Source organism: Balaenoptera physalus (assembly GCF_965194825.1).
Source record: "Balaenoptera physalus genome assembly, chromosome: 12".
Classification (NCBI taxonomy): Eukaryota; Metazoa; Chordata; class Mammalia; order Artiodactyla; family Balaenopteridae; genus Balaenoptera; species Balaenoptera physalus.
In genome coordinates this window covers 28,218,606-28,239,708 of record NC_138897.1, presented here as the reverse complement: position 1 = coordinate 28,239,708, position 21,103 = coordinate 28,218,606, and the positions used below count along the sequence as shown (strand labels likewise).

The following is a 21,103-nucleotide window of genomic DNA, read 5'->3' as shown; positions in this document are numbered from 1 at the left end:
TCTGTTGTATAACAAAGTGAATCAGCTATATGTATACATATATCCCCATAACTCTTCCCTCTTGCATCTCCCTCCCACCCTCCCTATCCCACCCCTCTAGGTGGTCACAAAGCACTGAGCTGATCTCCCTGTGCTATGCGACTGCTTCCCACTAGCTATCTATTTTACATTTGGTAGTGTATATATGTCCATGCCACTCTCTCACTTCGTCCCAGCTTACCCTTCCCCCTCCCCGTGTCCTCAAGTCCATTCTCTACGTCTGCGTCTTTATTAGTGTCCTGCCCCTATGTTCTTCAGAACCTTTTTTTTTTTTTTTTTAGATTCCATATATATGTGCTAGCATACGGTATGTTTTTCTCTTTCTGACTTACTTCACTCTGTATGACAGACTCTAGGTCCATCCACCTCACTACAAATAACTCAATTTCGTTTCTTTTTATGGCTGAGTAATATTCCATTGTATATATGTGCCACATCTTCTTTATCCATTCATCTGTCGATGGACACTTAGGTTGATTCCATGTGCTGGCTATTGTAAATAGAGCTGCAATGAACATTGTGGTACTTGACTCTTTTTGAATTATGGTTTTCTCAGGGTATATGCCCAGTAGTGGGATTGCTGGGTCATATGGTAGTTTTATTTTTAGTTTTTTAAGGAACTTTCATACTGTTCTCCACAGTGGCTGTATCAATTTACATTCCCACCAACAGTGCAAGAGGGTTCCCTTTTCTCCACACCTTCTCCAGCATTTATCGTTTGTAGATTTTTTGATGATGGCCATTCTGACCAGTGTGAGATGATATCTCATTGTAGTTTTGATTTGCATTTCTCTAATGATTAATGGTGTTGAGCATTCTTTCATGTGTTTGTTGGCAATCTGTATATCTTCTTTGGAGAAATGTCTATTTAGGTCTTCTGCCCACTTTTGGATTGGGTTGTTTGTTTTTTTGATATTGAGCTGCATGAGCTGTTTGTAAATTTTGGAGATTAATCCTTTGTCAGCTGTTTCATTTGCAAATATTTTCTCCCATTCTGAGGGCTGTCTTTTCGTCTTGTTTATGTTTTCCTTTGTTGTGCAAAAGCTTTTAAGTTTCATTAGGTCCCATTTGTTTATTTTTGTTTTTATTTCCATTTCTCTAGGAGCTGGGTCAAAAAGGATCTTGCTGGGGCTTCCCTGGTGGCGCAGTGGTTGAGAATCTGCCTGCCAATGCAGGGGACACGGGTTCGAGCCCTGGCCTGGGAGGATCTCACATGCCGCAGAGCAACTAGGCCCGTGAGCCACAATTACTGAGCCTGCGCGTCTGGAGCCTGTGCTCCGCAACAGGAGAGGCTGCGATAGTGAGAGGCCCGCGCACTGCGATGAAGAGTGGCCCCCGCTTGCCACAACTGGAGAAAGCCCTCGCACAGAAATGAAGATCCAACACAGCTATAAATAAATAAATAAATTTATTTTTAAAAAAAATAGGATCTTGCTGTGATTCATGTCATAGAGTGTTCTGCCTATGTTTTCCTCTAAGAATTTTATAGTGTCCGGCCTTACATTTAGGTCTTTAATCCATTTTGAGTTTATTTTTGCGTATGGTGTTAGGGAGTGTTCTAATTTCATTCTTCTACATGTAGCTGTCCAGTTTTCCCAGCACCACTTATTGAAGAGGCTGTCTTTTCTCCATTGTATATTCTTGCCTCCTTTATCAAAAATAAGGTGACCATATGTGCGTGGGTATATCTTTGGGCTTTCTATCCTGTTCCATTGATCTATATTTCTGTTTTTGTACCAGTACCATATTGTCTTGATTACTGTAGCTTTGTAGTATAGTCTGAAGTCAGGGAGCCTGATTCCTCCAGCTCTGTGTTTCTTTCTCAAGACTGCTTTGGCTATTCGGGGTCTTTTGTGTTTCCATACAAATTGTGAAATTTTTTGTTCTAGGTCTGTGAAAAGTGCCACTGGTAGTTTGATAGGGATTGCACTGAATCTGTAGATTCCTTTGGGTAGTATAGTCATTTTCACAATGTTGATTCTTCCAATCCAAGAACATGGTATATCTCTCCATCTGTTTGTACAATCTTTAATTTCTTTCATCAGTGTCTTACTGTTTTCTGCATACATGACCAGCAGTTTTTAATTAAATAGAATTGAGTAAAATAATAGGGTAGTAATGTTTTATTAAACTTTTGTTTTATGCATGTGTGTACTGGGTGGCAGTGTAAAATGTATTTTGTACTGAGGGTTACATTCAAAAAAATGTAGACACCACTGATATATACCACCATCCCCATTGTGTCAGGGGAACCTTGGATTGTTCTGTCTGGGCTGCAGAAGCTTTGGCCATTAGCCAACACCTCCTTCATGGATGTATGGCAAAGCTATATTATTCCCAGGAGAAAATTTATAAAAGCCCCAAGTGGAGGAGAAACACATAAAGCAAGGGATGTTCTGCAATTTCTATGTCCTATACAGTGGGGAAACTCTTGTGTGCTTGCTCCTTTGTCAGAGACAATTGAAGAAAGGAAGAAGCTCACCTCCAGTGTTTGTCAAGAGAAAGGAAAGTTGTAACTTGGTGTCACCACTGTCAACCAGCTTGGGTAGAAGAGGGAGGCTGGTCCCTCAAAGGAGGCACAGCGACCAGTTCCATGGGGCCTGACAGTGGACAGACCTCTCTGTGTCCACCCCTCCTGAGACTCACAGCGTGGCAGTGCTCAGCTGCCCTGGACCTTTGAAACAGTTCAAGGGGAGAGGCCTCGCCATCTGAGAGCGGGCAACCAGTGTGAGTTTTATGTTACCCTAATGTTCTCTTGAGTAGAAAATAAAGAGATTTGATCAAAAGCACTTTGCTGTCTGTATCTCCAAGTAACGACTCTCTCACTCACTGCCTTACAAACAGAACCGGTTCATCAGTTTGGGTCCTGGCAACAACCCAGATCTTTGGACAAAAATCTCCACAAAGCACTCCTTCATCCAGAGTCACCGGGAAATGGAGGCTTCCAGATGAATAAGATTTTCCATAAAACTAACTTACCCCATTAAGTATAGAATTTTTTTTAATCTTAAAGGAAAGGAAGGGAAGAGAAGGGGAGGGGAGGGAGTCCTCTAGGGCATGCCAGATCCCCCCAGGCCACCAAGCCCACCACCCTGCGGAGCACCACGACTGGCCCCTGCATCTTTCCCACCACCGCAGCTCAGTGGTCTCTGAGCCAGGCTCTGCCTCCCTGTCACTGCACAGGCCCTGCTTGCTGCCCTCCCATAGACACCTGCGTGTTCCTCCACTGGCCAAAGCCATCTCTTCCTCGAGTTAAGGGACGCTTCAAGATCTCCTCCTCCATGACGCTGCCCCTCTGTTTTTGCCAGTCGTCCCAAGCTCCCCTCTCCCGTGACGTCTTTCAGTATCATACGTATCACAAAACTTAGTATTTTATTATATTTTGTTTGCTGTTTCATTCATAAATCTTATCTCTTGAATGGCTTCCTAAGAGCTTTAGGACAAAGATATCATTTACTTCTTGGGGATCGTTCCATAACTTTACAGCAGAGGGTTTTGTGGACCATTAAAAACAAACAAAACCAGTAAACTGTCCTTGTCTGTGTGGGAGTGTTTTGTCCACCCTCTGTCTTCAGAGAGAAACAACATGTACCTTTCTTTTAAAAAGTCTTCAAACTCTTTGCAGTTCTTGCGGCCATTGTTCAGATGCTGGATGATGGTCTCATAGCCAACGCTGCTGAGGATGTCTGAACTCTGGTGAGAAAAACAACACTGTGTGAGATGGGGAGCGCGGTGACGGCAGCCCCGAGGCCTGAAGCGTGGACAGGGCAGGACACGGGGAAGCTGGCCATGGGGAGTTGCTGAAACACTTACCTCCAAGGCACATGTGACCAAAAAGGACAAAATAGAAGAAGTTCAGAGTGCATGTAACTGTGGAAGAGTTTTTAAAATTATGAAACTATAGGGCCACGAAACAGGAAGGAAGTGACAGAGGACTGAGAGGCACATGGACGAGGGAGCTGGCTGGGATTGGGGCCCCTCCCTGGGTCCCCACATGCCCTGATCAGGCCAGGCAGGGAGGATGGGAGGATGTCTGAGCCCCCTTCCGTCCTTCTGCTGAGTGACCCTCTAGCCCACGGGGGGAAACTCAGTTACACCACAGGTCCATTTTAACCAGGGATACACAGTGTTCACTGTGTCCTCACACCTGTCACAGAGCTTGACCCTGACATCTCTTCCCAAAGCCAAGAAGCCTGGTGTGAGGGTCGAGGGCACTGTTGAGCCAGGCCCCAGGAGAGGGAGAGGGAGGCCGGCTTCCCACTGTAGCGGGAAGCTGAGCCCAGCAGCCAGCAGGCCCCGGATGGGCTGGCCCCACTTTGGGGGAAAGGAATTTTTTTAAATTTTAAGCTAGCCATTTATTCCTATTTTATTCTACTACGTGCTCTGGAGTTGGAGGAAGCTGCCTGAGTCTCCCAAAGCAGTAGTCCCGGATGCAGTATATTTTAAAAATCAAAGTCCCCTCAGCTCCCCAAACCAACAAATCAGGAGCTTTAATGAATACCCCTAAAGTGTCCCCTAATGTGGCTGGTTCCCTGGTTTCTACCCCCCAAGTGCATATAATAGGTGGTCTGATCCAGACTCCAGTCCCTTAGGGAGGTTGGTTAGGCTGCCACTGGGTGTGCCCTGGGGAGCTTTGAACTGACCCAGCCCCAGCCTAGCCTCCCTACCCTCCATCTGCTGAGGAAGGTGCTTCTCTGCCATTGGGTGGGGGTGGGACCCCCTGAAGATACCTCTCTGCCCAGCCCTGGACACTAGAGAAGCAGAATTTCTCTCTTCCATTTGCTGCCACTCCTCATGGCCTGGCTGAGCAGACAGGGGTCCCAAAGAGACCCAGCAGGACCAAGGCCTGAGGCTGATTTCAACCTCAGAAACTTAACTGGCCATAACTCACACTGCATTTTAAAAAGTGGATTATTATAAGTATAATAAATTTTATACATGGGCATACAAATAAATCTTAGTTAGAAATACATTTAATTCTATGGGTTCTGGCTACTGTTTGAGCATAGATTTCGGCCTTGGGAAGCCTAAAGAAATAGTCTCCACCAAAGCTTCATTTCTCCATCCACCCCCTCCACACACGCTCTTCTGTCTCAGCGGGGTAGGCTTCTAACTGCCCCCTGAAATGCAGTGCTCAGTGGCAACTCTAAGAGGATGCTTACATTATCCCCTCCTGAATCCAAATTCAGCCCCTCCACCCCCAAGGTTTCTGGAAGCCTTCCCTGAGTAGCCCTAATGCTCCCTCTTCTGGGCTCTCAGACTGCCCAGCTTTTAAATTTGCTGTTTGCTACCCACCTTGTGAGTAGCCTTGTTGGCCCAACACTACTGCAAGTGCCTGCAGCTTCTTCCAAGTCTCAGACCAGTCCTGCACACACACACACACACACACACACACACACACACACACACACCCCAAAAATTTAGCTTAAGATTATGCAAACCAAAGGTCTACAGTAAAATTCTGTGGGATGAAAATGTCTATTGTGTTCCCAGCCAGATGCATTAGAAGAGAACGATGAAAACAAAGGCTCCTGAGTGAATGAGGGAATGAATGGGTACAAAGGGTCAATGTCAATATTGGTTTGTAGACAGAAGTGCTTTGGTCTTCCCAGAGAAGTACACTTAGGTTCTCTGTTTTATGATATTCATTTGGAAAAGGTGGTTTCCTTTTTCTTAATTAAGGGTGTGGACACTCTTTGAACTGGGCAGGGAGGGTGGAGCTAGAACAAGATTTCCTGGAAACAAACCAAATCACCAGGCCTCCTGGCCACCAGCCTTAAAAAACCACAACTGCTGCTTCAGAGGAGTGACTGGACTCCAGAGGCAACCAAGAAAAAAAATCTCCAAGAGAAAACAAAGAGTGCCTAAGTCCAAGTGCAAAGAGGCAGGGGATTTGGCCTGGAAACTCCTTCCCATGTTACTCAGAAAGCACTGCTGAGAAGCTCTGATTGGCAGATGCAGAATAAGAGGGCCAAGCAGGAAAGAAAACTGCATGAGCGCCAAGATGGCACAGCAGATTTGCCATCAAAAATGAGTATGGCAAACCCATAACTCCATATCCTGCTTCACAGTAGCCCTGACTTCTGTCCCCTAGTTTTCCCATGCTAGTCTCTCCCCATCCTCCAAATGGGCAGTGTACATTTATACCTCAGGACCATTGCACATGATTTTCCCACAGTGGGAATGGCATTTCCTCCATCTTCACTTAAATCCCACTCTGTTTCAGGGCCACTTCAAATCCCAAGTCCTCTCTGAAATCCTCCTCAAATAATTTGTCCTACAGTCTCCTCTTCCTCTTCAGAGTACCTGGAGTGTTTAATGACGTCTCCTCTCATTTGGCTTTTATTATATATTATTTTGTGTCGTTAGTTAATATCTTTTAAAAATTAGTTAAAGCGTATCTGGATTATACCCAACCTTTATCATCCACAATAGCTCCTACATTAATGGTGCTTAAGAAATGTCTGTTAATTGTATGCCAACTACAGACAAGGTACTAAAAAGTTTACAGAGTCAGCATACGATGGAGTTCTTGTAATCAAAGAGACTATCGTTCATTTTGGGAGTCAGTAAAAGATACACACATAAAACAAATGTGTATGCATAAAAAAAATGAGAGACTAAAACAGAGTATAAAACTATACAGAGAAAATATATAATGAATGAGGTGGAAAAGAGAAAATAGGCTAGAGTCATCAGAAAAGAGAAGACATAAGATTTAAATTGAGTCTTTTAAAGTGACTGGGATTCACACGAGAAATCAGAAGACATTTCAAACCAATTGACAGTGAAGAAAACAACACATCAAAATTTATGAGATGCAGAAAAACAGTGCTTTTTCTACAGGGAATTTTCCTCTAGGGAAAATCTTCCTATAGGGAAATTTGTAGCTCCAAATGCTAATATTAGAAAAGAAAAAAACGTTTTAAAATTAACGACCTAAGCTTTCACTTTATGGAACTACGAAAAGAAGAACAAATTTAAATATGCAGTAACTAGAAGAAAGGAAATAAAAATAGTAGAACACAATGAAATACAATAGAAATGGCCCAACAGGGACTTCCCTGGTGGTCCAGTGGCTAAGGCTCCGTGCTCCCAATGCAGGGGCCCCGGCTTCGATCCCTGGTCAGGGAACTAGATCCCACACGCCGCAACTAAGAGTTCGCATGCCACAACTAAAGATTCCACATGCCACAACTAAAGATTCGCATGCCACAACTAAAGATTCCACATGCCACAACTAAAGATCCCACATGCTGCAACAAAGATCCCGTATGCCACAACCAAGACCCAGCACAGCCAAATAAATAAAAATAAATTAATTTTTTTAAAAAAGATAAATGGACAAACAATAAAGAAAATTAATGAAACCAAAAGTTAGTCCCTTGAAAAGCTTAATAAAATTGGAAAACCTATAGCTGGGTTGATCAAAAAACAAGAGAGACAGAAAGAAAAAACACAAATTATCAATGTCCTCAATCTGACAAAGGACATCTACAGAAACCTAGAGCTAACAACTTAATGGTGAAAAGACTGAATACTTTCCTCCTAACAAGGAGGAAATAAAGCAAGAAAAAGATAAAGAACATACTTGTTGGAAAGGAAATAGTAAAACTGCCTTTATTTTCAGACAACATGATTGTGTTCACAGAAATTTACCCCCCAGAATGACTAGAACTAATAAATTTAACAGCATTGCAGGGCACAAAGTCAATACACAGAAATCAATTACATTTCTATATACCAGTAGCAAAAAAAAATTAAACATCATTTAAATGGCATTAAGGATATAAAATATTCAGGAATAAATGCTTAAAAGGTTATACAATACAAGATTTCTTCACTGAAAATTACAATGTTTTGCTGAAAGAAATGAAAATAAAGGTAGACCATGTTTGTGGATTGAAAGAGTAAATATTGTTAAAACATCAATTTTCTCCAAATTGATCTACAGATTCAACACAATCCCATCAAAATCCCAAAAGTCTTTTCTGTAGAAATTTGCCAGTTAGCCTAAAATTTATATGGAATTAAAGGACCTAGAACAAACAGTTCTTTTAAAAGAAGAAAGAGCTGGAGAATTCATACCACCTGACTTCAGAACTTGCAGGGAAGTTATAGTAATCAAAACAGTACAGTACTGATCTGAGGACAGACAAGTGGATCAACGGAACAGAATACAACCTAGGAATAGACTCACATGTCAATTGACTTTCCAAAACGTGCCAAAGCCATTCAGTGGGAGAAATGACAGTTTTTTGCACAAGTGGTCCTGGGACAACTGCATAAAGCTGGGGAGAGAAGAGTCTTTTGCTCACTGCCCCCACTGCTCCCACTGCACACAATGCACACAGAATTAATGTGAGATGGGTCACAGACTCAGATGCAAAACCAAAATATAAAGTTTTGGTTTATCAGTATAGGCAAATACCTTTGAGGCCCTGAGGCAGGAAAAGATATCCTAGAGAGGACACAAAAAATACGAACTTCTAAAGAAAAAACTGAAAAACTGGACTTCATCAAAATTAAAAACCTCTGCTCATCAAAGGAGATTATTAAGAAAATTAAATGGCAAGCCACATGCTGGGAGAAGATATTCACAATACATATGTCTGTCAAAGGACTTGTAACCAGAACATATAAATAACTTCAAATTAATAAAAATATAAGCAACCCAATAAAAACTGGGCATAATACTTGAACTTCATAAACACTTCATAAAAGACATTCCTTTGGCCAAAAAACTCATGAAAAGTCGCTTAACATGACAGGGAAATTCAAACTAAGTCACAATGATATCTACTTCATGCCCACTAGAACAGCTGAAATTAAAAAGTCAACATTGAATGTAGGCAAGGATGTTGAACTAGCAGAACTCTCATTCTGGGAGTGTGAAAATGGTACAATCATTTTGAAAAAATGGGAATTTCTCAAAAAGCTAAACATGCACATATCATATGACCCAAAGTTCTACTCCAAAGCATTTACCCAAGTGAAAGAAAAACATATGTCCACAAAAAGACCTCTACAAGAAGGTTCATAGGCCTTTTATTCACAATAGCCCCAAACTGGAAACAACCCAATGCCTAACAATCGATGGATGATAAACAATGTGTGGTATATTCATACAATGGAATACTACTCAGCAATAAAAAGGAAAGAACTACTGACAGTGAAACAACATGGATGAATCTCAAAATCATTATGTTAATGAAAGATGCTAGATGCAAAAAGTATTTACTGTATGATCCCGTTTATATGAAGTTCTAGGACAGGAAAGCAGTTCTAGGGCTTACTTCTATGGTAAAAGAAGTAAGAACAGTGATTGCCTGAGTCAGGGGAGAAATTGAGGGGGTACTGGGAAGAGCCATGAGGGAACTTCCTGGAATGATAGAAACACATCCAATCAAGATCTTTCCATAGAGGTGTGAGTTGTACAGGAATATGCAGTTTTCAAAACTCGATCTGTGCACTTCATCTTATGTAAATTACACCTCAAAAAATTGAAAGCCAAAAAAAAATTGATTAGGAGTCAGAAGAATAATGGGAGGGAGGCAGTCACTAGAAGGAACAGAGGAAGATAAGCCTTGAAAATGGATCTGGTCTTGGAGTCCTGGGTGAGGCAGGGAGATGAAAAAGAAGGAGGGGCAGATCCAAGCACCCAGAAACCTCCCAAAGACCCAGAATGTAAGGTTTAATAATGCTCAAATTATACAGAGGTAAATAGTATTCAAGTTTTAATCAGTGGATTAGTATTTTAATCATAAAGCCACTTAAGGGACTTCCCTGGTGGTCCAGTGGTTAAGAATCTGCCTTCCAATGCAGGGGACGCGGGTTCAATCCCTGGTCAGGGAACTAAGATCCCACATGCCACAGGGCAACTAAGCCCATGTGCCGCAACTACTGAGCCTGCACACCACAACTACTGAGCCTACGCGCTCTGGAGCCTGCATGCCACAGCTAGAGAGAAGCCTGCACGCTGCAACGAAGATCCTGGGTGCCACAACTAAGACCCAATGCAGCCAAATAAATAAATTAATTTTAAAAAAATAAATAAAGCCACTTAAATTTCTTTAAGACAAAAATTTTGCCAGGTCCAGCAATGAGCACATGTGTGCCACATCCAGGAGATGTGTGAGCCAAAGAATAATAAAAACAGTCTTGCTGTGATGCTTGCTGTGATGACCAGGTGGGGTTGTGGGTTCAGAGAAGGAAATCTCCGTGGGCTGCCTGGTGGAGGATAACTCCACTGCCGCCAGCTCCCCCAACCCACCCCTAACACTCAGGTCTGGTCTCCCTCAATCCAGGCACATGTACTCCTTCTTCCTGCCCAGCCCTGAGGCTCATGTTGCAGGGACCTCTGAGAACTTGTTTCCAGAGACCTTTTCTACCATGTGGCCACTAGGCAGAAGGGGAAGGCAGAGGGGAAGCAAAAGATACCTGCAGCCTCCAAAGCCACCATCAGAATTACAGGTGCTACCACCAGAGCATCCCCACATCCAGTTCTGTGCTGCACCTCACGTCCATCCTATCATGGCATCTGCTACACGGTTTCAGTTTCTCTAGATGTGGGCTCCAAGGACCACCTGTGCCAGAATCATCCAAGCAGCTTGGTAAACAGGCAGTCCCCCAGGTCTCACCCCAGGCCTGCTGATTTTGAACCCTGGGTGGGGGAGTCTCCACTTTTTACACTCTTCCAAGGACTGTAATGCCGTTAGAGAACTGCTGCCATAGAAATTACAAAAGACGATAGAACAATCCTGGCTCCTGCCTTGAGGAAAGCAGGATACTTGCACGTGAAACTAGAGAACACAGCAGAATGGGGCAGGAAAGAATGACTGTTAGTAAATGCAAAGGAGAAGAGGCCAGGGAAGACTCTGCATGGTTTGCATTTCATTTTATAACCTCCAATTTTGAGTAAAAAATGCAAATCGGCATTGGTGCCCTTTGGAAGCCCAGAGAGCCCCCTTAGAGTGGGGAGAAGGCACTGACTTTGCATTACACACAAAGGTTGAGTGTGTTTGAAGACTGGCCATGGGATGTGTTAATGTACTGTACTTTGCATTAAAGGACCACAGTATGCTCCACATAAACACAGTGAGACAGGAGCTATTTCCACGTTTACAGCTGGAGAAAATAAGACACAACGAAAAGAAGTTCTCCTTATCACTTCCTCCAACCACAATGAAAGATTTGAACTCTCAACCAACAATATTATTCAAATCTCCATTATTTATTAAAAACCATATGGCAACAGAAGACTTGGGATAAAGACCGAGGACTTCATTTTACCTCCCTCTGTTCTCAACCTTGATCTTTCTTTCCTATCTCTTTTACTGGAAGAGGTAAAACCAAATGGATCAAACTCACCTTATCTGCAAATGTGTATTGATTATTGTTAATTAATATTAATAATTCGGGCTAATATACAGTGAATGTTTGCTGTGTTCCAAATAGCATACCAAGTATTTTGCATGGGACATTTTGCTTAATTCTTATAACAATCCTATGACATAAGTATAATTATTATCTTCATTTTACAGGACAAGAAACTGTGGCTCTGTACTCTGAAACCACTCGACCACACAGCTTCTCTTGTTTGAGGATAAGAACCAAATCTAACTTTTTGCCAGTTAGCCTACTTCCCTACAGTTCTAAATGGGACATACGCAGGCTTTAACACCACACTTGGGTTTGAGCCCTGGTTCTACCACACACAAGCTACGTGACTTGGAGCTAAGTAGCTCAATCCCTCCTTACTAGACTATAAAATGGGGATATTGGAAGGACCAAATGAGATAATGTGCTTTGAGATTATCAAGTGCTTCACAAACTAAAGGAATTAAGACAGACACATCAAGATTTTTCAAGACCAGGCCACATAAACAAAAAAGCATATGTGTTTGAACAATACAATTTTTTTTTTCACTCAAAGCAGACAACAGTGAAATAAATGTAACTGTTAGCTATTCAAAAGTAAGTATGTCGTCATCTGAGGAAGCAGCTGGAAAGGTGTCAGGGATACCTCAGCAAAGGATATGGAAACTACCATTTTCAGGCATGAAAAACCTAAAGTCAAAGTCACTACAATGGTTGTGCCCTTAAGCCTTCTCTTAAGCAATAATAATGCATTGTGAAGGCAAGAATAAGACCCCACCCCAGTTCCCACGCCAGCCTTGTTCTACGAGCCCACAGCCCCAGCTCTGTCTAGACTGGATCCACACTTGACATTTTCACATGTCTAAGTGTCCCTCCTGTCAAGTCAGCAGGTCAATTACAAAAGCAACTCTACCCAACTGAAAATACTTTAAGTGAAAGTAAAACCTGAGAAAGTGTGCAATGCAAAAACTCCGTATAAGGAAAAAAAATGACTAGAAGGATGTGCACCCAAATGTTGAAAGCAATTCTCTTCTTAGTGTGCTTCCGTATTTTCTATAATATCCTTACATTGTTTTTATAATCTGAAGTCTTTCTCCCTACGTCCATCCCTTAAAGATGGCAAATTGAAGTCTTGTTTCTCTCTCATCTGTTCCCAGGCCCCACTAAAATAACAAATGATCCACAGCAACAGCAGAAAATAGGAACGGGCCCAATGAGGAAGGTGCACATTTGTAGGAATTTCTGTAATATAAAAAACAGATAGGACTAGATGGGCAGGGGTCAGAAGCCAGTATTCCCAAACTACGCAAAACAGAAGAAAGTCCACAAACATTCCCAGCAAAGCCCTAGAAAATCCCAAGCTCAAATCAGCAGGGGCTGAAACTGCAGCAGCCATGGAAATACTGGGCGGGTGTCTGTAGGACACCGGGAACCCAGCCAGTGCCCTGCCCCAGAACAGCTGATTCTGACTTTTGTACCAGAGCCACGGCTGGTGAGGACCCCGCCCTGCAGCCGGCTCCGCGCGAGGGCACGGGGACCAGCACGGCAAAGGGGCGCTGTCCCTAGGCACCATCAAAGCTTGCACACTAAAAACTGAAGGAAGAAAAGGTTCTGCACAGTTCTCAAGTCCTGTAAATGCCCTTCACCTACAGGGTAACACCTTTCCCACTTTCTTACTCCAGACAGAGGCAAAAATATCAGAAACTGTCATTATTTTTAGATTATATAACTACCTACTTTGAAAACCAGAGATTATCAAGTGAAAAGCTAGGAACTGAATTAAATATTTTTTAAAAAATCAACAGTTTTCTTATATATCAATAATAACCACTTAAAATATAGTTTAAAATACAAAATCCTATTCATAATGCCAATAAAACCTATAAAATACCTAGGAATAAGCCTTTTTGAAGGAAAATTACAAAACATTACTAAAAAAATACAAAGATCTCAAAACATCTAGAAATATATCCTAGTCCAAGATGGGAAAGTCCAATATTGGAAAGATTCAATTCTCCCCACATAAACCTATCAAGTTAAAATAATTCCAATCAAGGGACTTCCCTGGTGGTGCACGGGTTAAGAATCCACCTGCCAATGCAGAGGACACAGGTTCGAGCCCTGGTCCGGGAAGATCCCACATGTCATGGAGCAACTAAGCCCATGCACCACAACTACTGAGCCCGCGTGCCACGAATACTGAAGCCCGTGTGCCTAGAGCCTGTGCTCCGCAACAGGAGAAGCCACCTCAGTGAGAAGACTGTACACCACAACGAAGAGTAGCCCCCACTCACTGAAACTAGAGAAAGCCCACACACAGCAACGAAGACCCAATGCAGTCCAAAATAAATAAATAAATTTCTAAATAACAATAATTTCAATCAAAATCTTAATGGAATTTCTTTTTAAATTTAAGTTCATTCTAAAACCAACCTAACCATTGTGAAACAATTATACTTCAATAAAGATGTTTATAAAAAAAAAAAAAAAAGAATTTAAGCAAAAAAAAAAAAAAAAGTAAATAAATAACATTTTACATAAAAAATAAAATAAAATAAAATAAAACCAACCTAATATGACCCAGCAATCCCACTACTGGGCATATACCCTGAGAAAACCATAATTCAAAAAGAGTCAAGTACCACAGTGTTCATTGCAGCTCTATTTACAATAGCCAGGACATGGAAGCAACCTACGTGTCCATCGACAGATGAATGGATAAAGAAGATGTGGCACATATATACAATGGAATATTACTCAGCCATAAAAGGAAACGAAATTGAGTTATTTGTAGTGAGGTGGATGGACCTAGAGTCTGTCATACAGAGTGAAGTAAGTCAGAAAGAGAAAAACAAATACCGTATGCTAACACATATATATGGAATCTAAAATTTAAAAAAAGAAAAGTTCTGAAGAACCTAGGGGCAGGACAGGTATAAAGACGCAGACGTAGAAAATGGACTTGAGGACACAGGGAGGGGGAGGGGTAAGCTGGGACGAAGTGAGAGAGTGGCATGGACATATATACACTACCAAATGTAAAATAGCTAGTAGTGGGAAGCAGCCGCATAGTACAGGGAGATCAGCTTGGTGCTTTGTGACCACCTAGAGGGGTGGGATAGGGAGGGTGGGAGGGAGACGCAAGAGGGAGGAGATATAGGGATATACGTATACATATAGCTGATTCACTTTGTTATACAGCAGAAACTAACACACCATTGTAAAGCAATTACACTCCAATAAAGATGTTAAAAAAATAAATAAATAAAGCAAAGAAGAATTTTCTGGGGAAAAAAAAAAACCTAAAAAGAATAAGTGAATGAAAATAGACCCTAAAATGTTTAAAAGATGAATAAGTGAAGACTTACCCTACCATACAAAAAACAGTATAAGCAACCAAAAATTTTCAAAGTACTATGTTATGACATTGAGAATTGATAATCAGGTAAATAAAATACAAACAACAGTCCAGGAATGGCCTTATGTATGTATGGGGATTTAATATATGATAAAGGAAGCATTTACAACCATAAAGAAAATGATGCCTTGTTCAATAAATATTATTGTAACAATGACTGTTCATTTTGCCAAAAACTAAATATAGAGCCCTTTCTAACACAGCACTCTAAAATAAATATCTGATGAATTAAAGATCTAAACATGGAAATCACAAACATGTAAGAAGAAAATATAGAATGTATATATTTTTAAAATATTGGGGTAAGAGATTTTTTTCTAAGTATGACTTCAAACTTAGAAGAAAAGACTAACAGATTAGCCTATTCTGAAAATACGGTTTACCAAAATTGACACCATTTGAGATAGAAAGCTGAGACAGGCCAATTTCCTTAGAAGAAACAGAGAAAGTAATCAACGAGCAGAAAAAAGTAACAGAACTGGATGTTTTCAAAGGAGAATGGAACTCTACCAAATCTTCAGGGAAAAAAACATATTCCTAATGTCCATAAATTGATCGGGAATGAAAGACAATGTATTAATTCACTTTATAAAGCAAGTATAAAACAATACTTAAACTCGATAGAGTATAAAAAAAGAAACTTACTAATATCGTTTATGAATATTAATCAAAAAGTACTAAATAAAATATTAGCAAAAATAATCCATTACCACATTAAGAAGAGACTATACCATGACTGAGTAGGACTTATTCCAAGAATGAAAAGTTGGTTGAATGTGAGAAAATTTATTAACCTAATAAGTCATTTTAATAAATCAAAAAGAAAAATCATCTGGATAGCTACATGTAAAAGAATAAAATTAGAACATTCTCTAACACCAGATACAAAAATAAACTTAAGATGGATTGAAGACCTAAATGTAAGACTGGAAACTATAAAGCTCCTAGAGGAGGGTGGGAGGGAGGGAGACGCAAGAGGGAAGAGATATGGGGATATATGTATATGTATAGCTGATTCCCTTTGTTATAAAGCAGAAACTAACACACCATTGGAAAGCAATCATACTCCAATAAAGATGTTAAAAAAAAAAGAAAATAAGAAAAAAAAAAAAAGAAATACAAGGAAGACAGCAAATGCCAATACCACAATTCTTCCTCAGGAATTTGTTACCTTGTCTGTCATCTTAAAAGGTGCCCTATTATACTGTTCACATGCTGTATATTTGTTAGTCCTACTTTACAGAACATCACAATGGTTCTTTTGTTCTTTTATTATCTTATATACATATTTGGCATTAAATTTGATATCACGAGAAATAAATAAATAAAAATAAAAATAAACAAATGGGACCTAATTAAACTTAAAAGCTTTTGCATGGCAAAGGAAACCATCAACAAAACCAAAAGACAACCTACTGAATGGGAGAAAATATTTGTAAACGATATGACCAATAAGGGGTCAATATCCAACATACATAAACAGTTCATACAACTCAACATCAAAAAAAAAAAAACCCGATTAAGAAATGGGCAGAAGAACTGAATAGACATTTTTCCAAAGAGGAAATGCAGATGGCCTACATGAAAAGATGCTCAACATTGCTAATCATCAGGGAAATGCAAATCAAAACCACAATGAGATATCACCTCACACCTGTCAGAATGGCCGTCATCAAAAAGAACACAAATAACAAATGTTGGCAAGGATGTGGAGAAAAGGGAACACTTGTACACTGTTGGTGGGAACACAACTTGGTGCAGCTACTGTGGAAAACAGTATGGAGATTTCTCAAGAAACCAAAAATTGACCCAGCAATTCCACTCCTGGGTATATATATGAAAAAAAACCAAAAACACTAAGTCGAAAAGATACACGCACCCCAATGTTTCTAGCAGCATTATTTACAATTGCCAAGATATGGAAGCAACCTAAGTGTCCATCAACAGATGAACGGATAAAGATGATGTGATATATACACACACACACACAAAACAAAATACTACTCAGCCATAAAAAAGAATGAAATTCCCATGTGCAGCAATGTGGATGGACTTGGAGGGCATTATGGTAAGTGAAATAAGTCAGAGAAAGACAAAAACTGTATGATATCACTTATACACTTATATGTGGAATCTAAAAAATACAACAAACTAGTTAATATAACAAAAAAGCAGACTCACAGATACAGAGAACAAACTAATGGTTACCAGTGTGGAGAGGGAACAGGAGAGGGGCAATACGGAGATGGGGGTTGGGAGGTACAAATTATTAGGTATAGAACAGGTTGCAGGGATGTGTTGTGCAGTCCGGGGAATATAGCCAATATTTTGCAATGGCTATAGATGCAGTGTAACCTTTGGGAATTGTGGATCACTATGTTGTGCATCTGTAAATTGTATGGCATTATGCAACATCTATACTTCAATAAAAAATAAAATTAAAAAAAAAGAAAATCATGACTTTCTCCTTAGATGTAGGCTGAATAATGGACCCCAAAGATACCTAGGTCTTAACCCCTGGACTCCATGAATTTTATCTTTTATGGAAAAAGAGTCTTTGCAGATATGATTAAGTTAAGGATATTGAAATAGGGAGATTATCCTGGATTAGCTGGGTGGGCCCTAAATGCAATCACAAATGTTCTTCTAAGAGAGAAGCAGAGGGAGATTTGACACAGAAAAGAAAAAAGCATGTGACCATGGAGGCAAGATTGAGTGATGTGACCACAAGCCAAGAAACGCCAACAGCCACCAGAAGTTGGAAAAGATGAGGAATTGATTCCCTCCTAGAACTTCCAGAGGGAGTGTGGCCCTGCTGACACTTTGATTCCATCTCAATGAAACTGATTTGGGACTTCTGAACTTGAGGACTGTAAGAGAATACATTTCTGTTGTTTTAAGCCACCAAGTTTGTGGTGATTTGTTACAGCAGTCGCAGGAAAGTAATGTAAGGCCAGAAAAGCTTTTGACAGTATTCAACACCCATTTCTGATTTTAAAAGAAAGTCGAGAAAATAGGAATTGATGGTATTCTCTTAAGATGAATATACTGAATATATATTCATGCCCATATCTCCACTACTTTATACTGGAGGTATTAACCAACACAATTTGAGAAGATAAATCAATTAGAAGCATAAGAGTAGGAAAAGAAATAAAACCATCTTTACTTGCAGATAATATAATACAAATAGAAAGATTCTGTCATTAAAATGTCATTTCTTAGTTAATTTTAAAACGCAATGCTGGGGAATTTCCTGGTGGTCCAGCGGTTAGGACACGGCACTTTCACTGCAGGGGCCCTGCTCTGGGAACTAAGATCCCTCGAGCCACGCAGTGCAGCCAAAGAAACACAACATAATATTATCCCAATAAAAACACCAACAAGTAATTTTTTACGTAGTAAACAACGTTCATATGGAAAACATAAAAATGTAAAAATAGCAAGGAAAAAACTGACAAAAGTTAGGAGGGAAGCCAGCCCTACCAGACACTTAAACATATTATAAATGCTCCATAATTAAAACAGTGTGGTACTGGTGCATAAATAGTCAAACAGACTAGTGGAATGGAATACAAAGTCCAGAAATAGACCCAAGTACACAGGGAAATTTAATATATGCTAAAGGTAGCTTCTCACATCACTGGGGCAAAAATGGAATTTTTCATAAGTGGTTCTGGGACAACTGTTAGCCACTTAGAAAATGATAAAAATAGATCTAAACCCCATACTATATGCAAGAAATTCAAAATACATCAGAGTTCTTAATGGAAAAACATGAAACCATACAAGTACTAGAAGTAAACATTCAAAAAGGTTTTCTAATCATAACTTAAAATCCAACTGCAATAAAAGTTTCATAAACTTGATCACCTAGGTAATTCCCTGGCAGTCCAGTGGTTAGGACTCCACACTTCCACTGCAGGAGGCATGGGTTTAATCTCTGGTCGGGGAACAAAGATTCTGCATGCTGCAGCATGGCCAAAAAAAAAAAATTTGATCACCTAAAAATAAAAACTTTTTCATAGCAAAAATAACAATTAAGACAGGCCTCTTAGATAGCCTCAAACTCCAGAGGGCAGACAAAGCAAGAACAACTACAATCCTGCAGCTTGTGGAACTAAAACCACATTCACAGAAAGATAGACAGGATGAAAAGGCAGAGGGCTATGTACCAGATGAAGAACAAGATAAAACCCCAGAAAAACAACTAAATGAAGTGGAGATAGGCAACCTTCCAGAAAAAGAATTCAGAATAATGATAGTGAAGATGATCCAGAACCTCAGAAAAACAATGGAGGCAAAGGTCGAGAAGATGCAAGAAATGTTTAACAAAGACCTAGAAGAATGAAAGAACAAACAAACAGAGATGAACAATACAATAACTGAAATGAAAACTACACTAGAAGGAATCAATAGCAGAATAATTGAGGCAGAAGAACGGATAAGTGACCTGGAAGACAGGAATTCATGGAATTCACTGCCATGGAACAGAATAAAGAAAAAAGAATGAAAAGAAATGAAGACAGCCTAAGAGACCTCTGGGACAACATTAAACACAACAACATTCGCATTATAGGGGTCCCAGAAGGAGAAGAGAGAGAGAAAGGACCACAGAAAATATTTGAAGAGATCATAGTCGAACACTTCCCTAACATGGGAAAGGAAATAGCCACCCAAGTCCAGGAAGCGTAGCGAGTCCCATACAGGACAAACCCAAGGAGAAACACGCCGAGACACATAGTAATCAAATTGGCAAAAATTAAAGACAAAGAAAAATTATTGAAAGCAGCAAGGGAAAAACGACAAATAACATACAAGGGAACTCCTAGAAGGTTAACAGCTGATTTCTCAGCAGAAACTCTACAAGCCAGAAGGGAGTGGCATGATATACTTAAAGTGATGAACGGGAAGAACCTACAACCAAGATTACTCTACCTGGCAAGGCTCTCATTCAGATTCAATGGAGAAATCAAAAGCTTTACAGACAAGCAAAAGCTAGGAGAATTCGGCACCACCAAACCAACTCTACAACAAATGCTAAAGGAATTTCTCTGAGTGGGAAACACAAGAGAAGAAAAGGACCTACAAAAACAAACCCAAAACAATTAAGAAAATGGTCATAGGAACATACATATCAATAATTACCTTAAGCGTGAATGGATTAAATGCTCCAACCAAAAGACACAGGCTTGCTGAATGGATACAGAAACAAGACCCATATATATGCTGTCTACAGGAGACCCACTTCAGACCTGGGGACACATACAGATTAAAAGTGAGGGGATGGAAAAAGATATTGCATGCAAATGAAAATCAAAAGAAAGCTAGAGCAGCAATACTCATATCAGATAAAATAGACTTTAAAATAAAAAATGTTACAAGAGACAAGGAACGACACTACATAATGATCAAGGGAACAATCCAAGAAGAAGATATAGGGCTTCCCTGGTGGTGCAGTGGTTGAGAATCCGCCTGCCAATGCAGGGGACACGGGTTCGAGCCCTGGTCTGGGAAGATCCCACATGCCGCGGAGCAACTAGGCCCGTGAGCCACAACTACTGAGCCTGCGCGTCTGGAGCCTGTGCTCCGCACCAAGAGAGGCCGCGACAGTGAGAGGCCCGCGCACCGCGATGAAGAGTGGCCCCCGCTCGCCGCAACTAGAGAAAGCCCTTGCACAGAAACAAAGACCCAACACAGCCAAAAATAAATAAATAAATAAATACATTTATTAAAAAAAAAAAAAAAAAAAAGAAGATATAACAATTATAAATATATATGCACCCAACATAGGAGCACCTAAATACATAAGGCAACTGCTAACAGCTATACAAGAGGAAATCAACAGTAACACAAACATAGTGGGGGACTTTAACACCTCACTTACACCAATGGACAGATCATCCAAAATGAAAACATATAAGGAAACAGAAGCTCTAAATGACACAATAGACCAGATAGATTTAATTGATATTTATAGGACATTCCATCCAAAAACAGCAGATTACACTTTATTCTCAAGTGTGCATGGAACATTCTCCAGGATAGATCACATCTTGGGTCACAAATCAAGCCTCAGCAAAGTTAAGAAAACTGAAATCATATCAAGCATCTTTTCTGACCACAACGCTATGAGATTAGAAATGAATTACAGGGAAAAAAACGTGGAAAGCACAAACACATGGAGGCTAAACAATACGTTACTGAATAACGAAGAGATCACTGAAGAAATCAAAGAGGAAATAAAAAAATACCTAGAGACAAATG

At 40.3% G+C, this 21,103-nt stretch overlaps 1 protein-coding gene across 2 annotated transcripts in view; it reads right to left on the bottom strand.

Annotated features, from left to right (window-relative positions):
• PSTPIP2 (proline-serine-threonine phosphatase interacting protein 2) overlaps positions 1 to 21,103 on the bottom strand; it is a 93,333-nt gene that overhangs the window by 40,906 nt on the left and 31,324 nt on the right. For both annotated transcript variants that reach the window (XM_082416706.1, XM_082416707.1), the window contains exon 2: positions 3,632 to 3,732. In XM_082416706.1, coding sequence (XP_082272832.1) covers positions 3,632 to 3,732 — 101 coding nt within the window. The remainder of the gene's footprint in view (positions 1 to 3,631; positions 3,733 to 21,103) is intronic.